Source organism: Physcomitrium patens, chromosome 15 (assembly GCF_059467195.1).
Source record: "Physcomitrium patens ecotype Gransden chromosome 15, ASM5946719v1, whole genome shotgun sequence".
NCBI classification, from domain to species: Eukaryota; Viridiplantae; Streptophyta; class Bryopsida; order Funariales; family Funariaceae; genus Physcomitrium; species Physcomitrium patens.
In genome coordinates, this window is record NC_143424.1 from 14,274,720 (window position 1) to 14,284,585 (window position 9,866).

Here is a 9,866-nt window from a genome sequence, read left to right on the forward strand (position 1 = left end):
GAGTAGAAAAATACACTTGAGTTGGAAAGATGTCACCAACCAAGAAAGATTGGATGTTTGAGTAATAAAACACCTTCTAAAATAAAAGTCTGAGTATTTTGAGTGAGTCTGCAAGGTTACACCAAAAAGAAAAGAAAGTGAATTGTCCCTAGAATTTCATAAAGGGAAAAAGTTGGAGTGAACTTCATTGTCTAGTGGGGGATACGTAGTTGTGTTGTTATTAAGGTCCCAAATTAGAATTAACAAGTTTGGCAGCATTATTATCAAGAAGTTAAATCATACTTTGATTCTGTGTTAGACCCAATTGATTTGTTGCTGCGACTTGAGATTGCCTGTCATGAAAGAGTTGGGTTTGTGACTGAGGTGGAACGCTTGCTCTGCACTGTGATTGTCTTTGCCGAGTATGCTTAGAAAGCAAGCCTGCGTCCTGGAAGCATAAAGCGAGACCAATTCATATAGATAACCATCTGTTGTCATCTAGAAGATTGGCGCCGTTCACCAAATGTAGCACGAAGGGATCGATTCTGCATATCAATGATGGCAACGAGAATTGATACGGGATGTCGATAATAAGATACATCATTCTGGCAGACCAAGGATGGAGGAAATATTCTGTAGAAGTATATTCATTCGAGATAGTAACCTCGAAAGACGGAACTCTTAAGTCGTATCTTGTTTTGAATCCATATATGTAATGCGAATACAATGATTAGCTAATAGCTGCACATACGCTGCCCTCTTCAAGAAGTTAAATCATACTTTTCTGCTAGAAGGGTCTAGCAGAAAATAGGCGGTTCTGATACATGTATCCTATGTTATTAGAAAATACGAAATGTTCGTTGGTTATATGAAACAGAGGGCACGCATGTTACAGAACCTTATCATCTGAATAGAGCAATTCCTTAGAAGCGTCATTTCTAGCTTCCATCTTTCCTACATAAGACTGATGTGGACAAAAGCTCACAAGAAAGCTCCTCAAAGACATCTGGAGTCGGATTACCGTCATCAATATGGAGGCGGTCTTGGCTCATCAAACCAACGGGGTGGATCGAAACCGCTTCCACCTGAAAAAAAGAGAACCCGAAAACCAAGTTTTCAGAAAACTCTGTACTACTCACAATAAATACATAAAGGCCTTTCGTCACATAACCTGTATTAAACATTGTGTTGCGTATCACATCTAAAACTTGAAAATATGAGGAATTTTTTTATCTGCACGCACAAGAAAGTTACAAATGCAGAATGAGTTAGGGGTATAAAAACGTTATTATCTGCAAACCTAAAGGATTGCACCGAGACAGACGCCAGGCTGTCAAGATGGCGCCCTTGAGAACGCCATACTTCTTGAAGGCTTGCCTTCCATACTCGCTGCAGGTTGGAACAAAGCGGCAGCTGCCAGGAAGTATAGGAGAAATTTCTCCTGCAAAATATGCATGAAAAACAAAATTAGCCTAGGAATCACGAATAGGTGCATCATACCGTTAGACAAAAGTACGAATGCTGGAATCACAAGAGGAGCCTCACTTTTGTAGAATTTAAGCATCTTGATGGCAATTGCAACCCCAGCACTTGATGAGTCTTGCTCAGCATCAACTTTTGACTCTTGATCAGCATCACTGGTTGAATCTGCGCCATAATCAACAGTTTGAGAGCTCATCTCAATGACGAATGAGTTTCACAGAAAGAGCCTACTCAATTATAAAAACGAATACATTTGGAGAACAAGTGACTCCATGAGGTGGAATCCATCCAAGAACACAACAAAGAGAAAGTTGAGTCAAATTATCAGGTTTGGATAGAACCAGTTTGTTCTAAATTCAAGTAATGAAACATCCACGATATTACTCAAATGTAGTACTGTAACTAAGTGCTTCAACACTTTGAACCTGAAAATTTACCCTCATTTTCTACTGTTTCCTGACTTTCGTGTGACGCACAATTGCATCTGAAAAAGCTCCTCACTGTCCTGGGGCGTCCATGATGGCAGCTAGAATCTGGAATCAGTTGCACTGGAACCAGCATAATGAATTAACGATCAGTGAGGAAGAAAAATACTACATCGAGTTGCAGTACGCGAGTGATCAGCAAGTGAGGATCGAGGATCTTACAGCGCGATTCAGACGAACTAGAACAATTGTTATCAGCTGATGATTGCGGTCCAATGTCGGTTCGAAATCCTACCCTGCGCAACAAATACAAAGCAAAAAACTCAGATGACTGAGTACTACATTCGCTCAATTATATAATTTCAAAAGCACACGGTAGTTAATTAAGCAGAGTTTGCAATAGGCTGTATTGAGTAAGCATATCAAAACATAACAAAAAGCCACCGTAGACATGGAAAAAAAATACTCGAATTAATTCGCAGTTTACGAAATCGTGCTTAAACAGAAAACCAGGCATGAAGCCTACACAAAATCCAACAATTATGATTTCTGCGCTCATCTCTCAGGATATCTCTCATTTTGGTGACGACGTGCTAGTGGAAAATAACAACCATCGGTAATCAAAACCGTCACCATTTTCTGAATTCTAATCACGTGAAACTTCCACGAATCCTCATACCTTGAGCGGATGTCACTCGAACACACAGGAATCTCTTTACTCAGCACTCCACCGCTTGAAAATACAGCAGTACGACCATTGCCATTACGGCTACGACGAGACGCAGCAACACTCTGCAAGGAAATCGGCTTAACTAGAGCTCTGTAAGCGCAAGGAACTTCATAAGTTGACGCCACAATGCAGGAGTTCTGGGATGGCATAACGACGGCCATAGCAACCATCTCAAGTCGCACCGAATCCCGCACTTGCCAGCTACAGCTCCATTCCTCAAGACTATAAAACCTAGAAATCGTGAAAAAAAAAATAACAATAATAATTTCTAGCTATCATGCACCGGAACCTTCTGCCACATTAAAAATGCGGATACCCTGGCTTCCTAAAAAGTTGTAGGAATACTTGCAAAATTCCGCCATAGCCAACCTCTTTCCACCTCCAGCAACAACTCTTTTGAACGACGCTTCGATAGATGTGGCTTAACCGTGTTCACACTGTGATTAATGTTCGAGTTCCAATCAGCCACGTAGGATCAAAAGTCGTGTTACAGGATAAGAGACTTTCTCCTCATGTGAACAAGGGCTTTTCTTTGTAAGTGATGAACTTGGGCTTAGCGCTGGGTTAAGTTAAGTTTAAAATACATAAGTGTGCTTTTAATATTTTGTATTCTTGTGACAGTCTTTTGGAGGATTGAGATTTTTCACTAAGTTACTCTAAATATTGTTCAATAATTTGAACTTTAAGCAATCATGAACCAACCCATTACAAGGTGCAATTTTGAGTGTTTTTAAAATTCAATAGGGTTTTTATGGTGTTTCCTTAATTCGGACTTTTTTGTGAAAACAAAAAAAGAAAAAATTATATATTATTTTCTATGGAATTTGAAATACTTTCTTTGCATTATTATTTTTTCTTTTCTTTTTTATCTTTTGTTTGTATGAGACTAAACAAATTTGTAAAGAGACAACTTTTGTAAGAATCCACTTGCTATTGTTTTATCTTTATTCATCTTCTAACTAATTCTTCATTTATACCTTTAAATTAGAGAATTAAGGTGTTTAAAGACATCTACACTTTGAATAGATGATAATAGCTTTTCCTTTTGTCTATCTCATGTGAACAATTCGTTTAATTTTTTTATAAAAGAAACTCCTATTATATAAAGATTCTAAGAACTTAATCTATCTTTTATGTCTATTTTATTTGTTATTTAATTAAAGGTACGAATTTAAAACATTACAAGTTGTTACAAGTTAGCAAAGTTATATAGATTCTTACTTTTAAATAAAATTTTAAAGAAGGAATATCTCATAATACTTGTTATAACCAAATCAAGGATATCTCAGAACCATAGGACACCAATTTAAAAACAAATTATAACTTGGCAGGGGATTGATCAACTTTAGAATGTTTTGGAGTCACAAAGTACTAACTTAGAGTAATTCTTTTAATTGATATGGGATTTTAGACACAAGTTTTTATCCTATTCTAAAAAGTAAATTAGATGCAACTCAAAGAGATACTTCGAAACACCATGAATGAGACTTAAGAATATTTTTGGATATTTTTTTTTTATCATCTAGGAAAAATTTAGGTAATGGTTAGAAAGATATTTTGAGAAGTAACCAACTGATTTGCATTACACACATGCAAGTTAAGAAAATCATTTTCAAATTGCATCACTACTTTTATAAGATTAAAGTGCAATTAGCATCTATAACAATTGAGCTCTAAAAAAACCATCAATGCATTTTCAGACTTTTGTAGATTTTTTTATATATAAAAGTAAAAAAGAATTCATATCTTAACAATCAACATGTTAAAGATCATAACTACTCATTAATACATGTGATACTAGTATATCTATATATTTTAAATGATTTTTGTTAAACATTTAGAATTTTATTAAATGGAAAATTTAATCAAATGTAGATATACTATAAAATACAGAATAATATCTAGACCTAAAAAATACAAACCTTCAAATATAAGTTGTTTGACAAAATCGTTTAAATATATTCAGATATTCGATTGTTAGAAGATTGTTAGAAAATTGTAGATATCTAGAATATACTTAAGTTCAATTGATTGTTTTTGTTGTTCAAAATGGATCTATTTAAAACGACCATCAAATAGTATAGAAAATTGACAAAATTTGGTACGAGAATAATATCACAGAATTGTATATATGCTTCTTTAATAGACACTTTCTTTAACTTCACTATTGACAATATGCATCTATTTTCTCAAATTTTAATTTGGAAACCTTGTAATAATTGTCTACAGCGAGACGATTTTAAATTACTAATAGATGTGTATAAAGACGTTATTTATCATGTTAATAATAGGAATCGACTAATTGTATCTGCTCTAGACTGACTACCCTATTAAAACGCAAGCATTTCTGTCCAGAATTTTTTTCTTCATTCATAGAGGTTTCCAGGCGTTGGTATCAAAACTCAAGTAATGCAATTTGAATCCTTTAACGAGTCATCTTCAAGGTGAGAAACGCTGCGGACAGTGTAACACTCTCAAGTAATCCTATTCAATAAAAACATTTGTCCTCTGAGTAAACTCATGGAATGTACTGCAGCGTGTAACTAGTTGATTGTGTGAAAGGCCAACTATCCACTAGCCTCGTCGTTGCCTGCATCGTAATATTCAATATCACTCCTTCAATCACATATGAAGTTCAGTATTCACCATCCAAGGACAATGACACAGTAGCGGCTGACGATGAAGATCTGATGGTGAGTACAAAGCAAAAGCAGAAGACGAAGAAGCTAAGTAGCAAGCCAATCAAAAGGCACAGCACAAAACTTAGTGCACCAACCCACTTGTGAGATGGTTCCTAATCCCCGTGCCCTGGCTGCTAAGAAATAGTGTAGAGATCCTCGGTTTCCGACAGGTGTACTTTAAACACCTAACATTTGTCGGTGCTGGACTATTTCAAAGTACAAAATTGGAGAATCGACTTTGGAGGCAATGGCACAAACCTGACTGCATCTTTGGCAAAGCCAGTGTAGAATATTGCAGGATTTTAATTTTGTTTTCTGAGGCGGAACAGGTACAACTAAACTGTACTTGAATGACTAGCGAATTCTCTCATTCCCCAACGGCAATCAAACAACCGGCAACGTGTTTCAATAAACCTTCGGGAAGACCACAACGAAGTTACAGCCCAAAACCAAAAACAGCACGAATCTTATGGAAGATCAGATCTCGCCATCCCCTTTCCGTGTTTTCCACCACTGTTGCATTGCCATATCTGAAAGATAACAGGAAAATCACGATTCAGTCCTAGTAGGCAGGTACTGCCAAACACAGATACTATCTGAAAATGACCGATTTGAAAGAAAATGACAAAAGAATATCACAGAAAAGATAGTTATTGCTAATTTAGCTGATTTACTGCAGATGGTTCCGACTGCATTTGATAATAGAAAGTCAACCACTTAACATAGTCAGTAATGATGAAATGCGCAGCCACACATTGAATTGCTAGTGTTTCCTCCTAGTGTACCTGTCCTCGTCTGGAACGTCGGTCTGAGTCAGTTTCACGATGGTCAGGCCAACTTCAGGTTCCTCGAAAGATAAAATTACCTGCACATGTACACAGGTCGAAAGTGCTTGTCACTCCACAAACTCGCATTCGGCAGATTCAAGCATGAACTGAAACTTGGCAATATGCTCTACTTCAGAAAACAACCTTCTTGGGTAGATATCATTTGAACTTGCCCAGGATTTGAATGACTTACATTTGAATAGTGGCCATCGGCCCAGCTGTTAAATCTCCACTTCTGAACAATAAGTTTATTCTCTTCAAGTTTCACATTGACACCTGTGACAGCCCCATCAAAAATGGAAAACATCCCTCCCTTTTCCTTGCTGATTTGTGCATTACTTGACGTAAATGCCTTCCAGCTTCTGTCGTTCATCAATATGTCATAAAGGTTGTGTGGTCGACAGTGGAACTTCTCTGTTAGACTAATAGTTTTGAAGCCCTCCTTTCCCTTAGGCTGGGTATCCCTTGCGGCAGATGTAGGTGCATCCTTAATTACTGGGCCTGACAATGGTCTAGGCTTCTCAGATTTTTCAGATGCTTTGATAGGCCCTTTGCCTTCCAACTCATCCTTAGCAGGTCCTCCTGCAGCAAATTCCTTCACAAATTGAGCTAGTTTCTTCAGGACAATAGGCTTTCCCTTCGCAAGAAAAGCGTCACGAAGTCTTTGCCCCACAGGCGACTCGTCCTTAACAGATACTTTTAATTCAGGGTCTTCGTCTGCGTTCTCATCTGCAACATAAGGAAAATCTAAAGTGCCCGTGACTTTCGCCAAAGAGTTTCCACTGCCATCTTTCGCTTCTCCCTTCCAAGCAACTTGGATGGCAATTTCATAACCCGGAATAATTTTTCCTTTCCTGCAAAGTTGGCACACACAAAGTTAGCAAATTCTACCCTGAATCAAACCTTTCAGGAACAACTTACTACTTCGTTAACGTGAAGAGAGGATATAGCGGTTGAAGCGATAAAATCCATAACTATAAATTTAATTATGGTATGTCACAAATATTAATTAACAACCAGATCGTTAAAATACAAAGCTATTTCACAAAGAACAACAAGTTAACTACTGTTTGAAAACCAGATAAAGTCAATACATTAAGCTCATCAACCATCATTGAAACAAACACAATATCAGCCTGATTATACGAACGTTCCTATTTAGGAGCAGAACTATTATTCCTTCATGGAACTGCATTAATTAAGGCAGAGCGTCTAATACAAGGAGCAATGCTTAAGAATTGCAACCTGATATTGACGTAGGCATCCCCAGTAACACTTTCAATATTTGTTGTTTGAACCCATAAACCGCCTTCTCCCTCAAGTATGACAATATTCTCTAGCAGCTCACCGAGCCGTTTCTTAGACCATGGTAAGCAGTCCTTTTCATTCCAGTGCCAGTTGTGTACATTCGCACCGTCTGGTCTATCCTCAACAATCCATCGTTTGTCACCTTCTCCAAACTTGGCCATGCTTGAACTGGAATTGGTGCCCAAACAAGTGAAAGAACTAGTCCAAACTTGAATTCCTTTGATGCTAACGAATACAATGAATGCAAGCAGCTAAATGCCCTGAAATCACAAGGCAAACAATACATCACGTCCGTCACACTCATATAAAACCTTACAGCGTCACAAGGGCAATTTCGACACAAAAACCTATCAAGAATAAAACGGTTCAACAAACGAATCAAGGTTTCGAAAAGTGGACGGAAGCAAGATGTTGGAAAGTAACTTGAAAATTGCACCAAGAAGGAATCAGGTCCAGAGGCATGAGGTTCCATTGAGAGTTGGCACAAATCCTAGATCTACGCAAGCCATTGAGAAATTCCAGGCACATTGAGGGTCTATTATAGATCGATTCTAATTATCACAGTCCACACCAAATGTATTATTTAACCCGTCTCCATTTCCAGAACCTCATGCACCATACGCTTATACGCCAGTAGGTGCCTCTCCTACCCTCAGGCTACGAGCCATATAGCAGCAAGAGGTTGCAAAAAACCAGAAATCGCAGGATTAGGTCAATAACAGAATTCGTCGCACCGAAATCACTGCAGTGGCTCTGAGAGCGACATTTGGATTGTCGCTCACAGTAACTCCACAACATACTAAAAATTCTAGCCAGCAAAATCACCGTCCCAGGACTTCTCACACTCCAAACCTAAAACAACAGATGCGCTGCAAAAGCACTGCAGCTACGGAACGGGAGGCAATTTCGACGTCGAAGAATACGCAATCGGAACAGAGAAAAAAACATAAGTTCAACGCCCGATGCACAACCACTACCAACTATGATCACCCGTAAAACATCATCAATAACGCACTGATGGAGAACACAGTGGCCGCAAAATGCACTACACCGAAGCTCCAATGTAGAAGCTACTAAGACCAACCTGGGCAGCGGCTCAACTAGCGCACGGAGCAGAATTGCTACTCGTAGGATGTGAAGACAGTTTAATGGATTGGCAGTGTCGCAATGCGGCGCTGCTACAGAGAAGCGCAAACGAGAGAGAGAGCTCCGGAAACAGGGGCTCCGAGGGAGAAGCAGAGCCTAGAGTATTCTAGAACGTTACCTCCGACGACAACTGGACCTTCCGGTAACCGCATCATTTCGGTTTGCTTTCAGTCTGTTGGGCTTCACAACTGGTTTAGTGTTGGATATTTAACGAATTCTCTACAAATGTTGGTTACATCGTTTGGTGTTGGGTATTTAACGAATTCTCTACGAATGTTGATTACATCGTTTGGTGTTGGGTCTCCGGCGAACTCTGTACATCCAAAGTTAAATAGGTTTAGGTGTATCATATTTGTGTTTTAATTGTAACTTTTCTGAAATATATTTTTTTTTGAGACACTTGATCTGTTTTCACCTCCAGTGTCGAGAATGTTTTTAAATATTAGATTATATTGAAGTGTAAAACATTATACCCAGTTATAAATTGGATTTAAATGTATTCAAAAGTTGTGTTGCAGTGTTGATTTATGATTTGGAACAGCAGAAGGAGATTTGTTTGCCATGAATACTCTTGTCAAACATTCAATTTTGATAGAATAAAAATAGAAAAATATTTTACTAGTAAAATTTAAAATTTTATCTTTGAACAGAGAAAAAAATATAGAAAATATGTGAGAACAATTATTGGATTAAATCTATTTAAGATTTAAATAGATTTATAAATAATATATGTAAATAGATAAGTCTATTTTTAATCTTAAATTTATATGTTTTGAATATTTTGAATATATTTTAAATACATAACAAAGATTTTTTTGAATATTTTTATTCACGATTATATAAATATAAAAATTGTTGTTGTTGTATATATTTTAAATTTAGAATGTAATTTTAAATCTTTAAATTTTAATCTTATTTATGATCAAAAATCAAACTCAAGATTTTAAAAGAACATTCAAAATAATACTACTTACAATCACTATTTGATAAAATAGTTTAATTAGCTTATGTAACAAATAAATAAATAAATAAATAGCAAACCTCTAGGTTTATTTTTTGTTTCTATAAATAAATTATATTAACTTTGTAATATCACTAATTATAATTCATTTATATTTTAAAATATCTTTAAATTTAGAAAGAAATAATATATATATATTTTTAATTTGAATAATCTAACATATATTAAAAAAATAAAAAAGTTACATAATTTATAAATTAATACTTTAAAAAATTAAATATTTAATATATTGTTTTTATATATTTATAATCAATATTATAGATCTTA

The 9,866-nt window shown here is 36.4% G+C and overlaps 2 protein-coding genes across 4 annotated transcripts; both read right to left on the bottom strand.

Moving 5' to 3' along the window:
- Nucleotides 1–610: 610 nt before the first annotated feature.
- LOC112292245 (uncharacterized) lies at nt 611–3,023 on the bottom strand. Of its 2 annotated transcripts, none has more exons than XM_024540538.3 (6): nt 2,566–3,023; nt 2,109–2,182; nt 1,899–2,009; nt 1,525–1,626; nt 1,280–1,420; nt 611–1,064 (listed from the first exon to the last, which is right to left on the bottom strand). In XM_024540538.3, the coding sequence occupies exons 1-6, from the start codon at nt 2,784–2,786 to the stop codon at nt 1,006–1,008; spliced, it is 708 nt and encodes a 235-aa protein (XP_024396306.1). In that variant the 5' UTR covers nt 2,787–3,023; the 3' UTR covers nt 611–1,005. The 2 variants fall into 2 exon arrangements, with proteins under 2 accessions (XP_024396306.1, XP_024396305.1); XM_024540537.3 differs by having other exon boundaries at nt 1,887–2,009; nt 2,566–2,990.
- A 2,052-nt stretch (nt 3,024–5,075) lies between these two features.
- On the bottom strand, nt 5,076–8,653 carry LOC112292799 (uncharacterized). 2 transcript variants are annotated; one of them, XM_024541625.3, is made up of 5 exons: nt 8,517–8,653; nt 7,370–7,692; nt 6,318–6,978; nt 6,083–6,162; nt 5,076–5,827 (listed from the first exon to the last, which is right to left on the bottom strand). In XM_024541625.3, exons 2-5 carry the CDS (start codon nt 7,591–7,593, stop codon nt 5,734–5,736), a joined length of 1,059 nt encoding a protein of 352 aa, XP_024397393.1. In that variant the 5' UTR covers nt 7,594–7,692; nt 8,517–8,653; the 3' UTR covers nt 5,076–5,733. The 2 variants fall into 2 exon arrangements, with proteins under 2 accessions (XP_024397393.1, XP_024397394.1); XM_024541626.3 differs by lacking the exon at nt 8,517–8,653 and adding an exon at nt 7,856–8,232.
- Between the last annotated feature and the right edge of the window lie 1,213 nt (nt 8,654–9,866).

Coding starts and splice junctions, on each gene's coding strand:
- LOC112292799 (XM_024541625.3), bottom strand. CDS start 7,593: ATGGCCAAGTTTGGAGAAGGTGACAAACGATGGATTGTTGAGGATAGA. Junction 6,979..7,369: donor GATGCCTACGTCAATATCAG/GTTGCAATTCTT, acceptor CCAACTTTGCAG/GAAAGGAAAAATTATTCCGG. Junction 5,828..6,082: donor GACGTTCCAGACGAGGACAG/GTACACTAGGAG, acceptor GTTATCTTTCAG/ATATGGCAATGCAACAGTGG.
- LOC112292245 (XM_024540537.3), bottom strand. CDS start 2,786: ATGGTTGCTATGGCCGTCGTTATGCCATCCCAGAACTCCTGCATTGTG. Junction 2,010..2,108: donor TAGTTCGTCTGAATCGCGCT/GTAAGATCCTCG, acceptor TGCTGGTTCCAG/TGCAACTGATTCCAGATTCT. Junction 1,065..1,279: donor GTCTCGGTGCAATCCTTTAG/GTTTGCAGATAA, acceptor TCTTTTTTTCAG/GTGGAAGCGGTTTCGATCCA.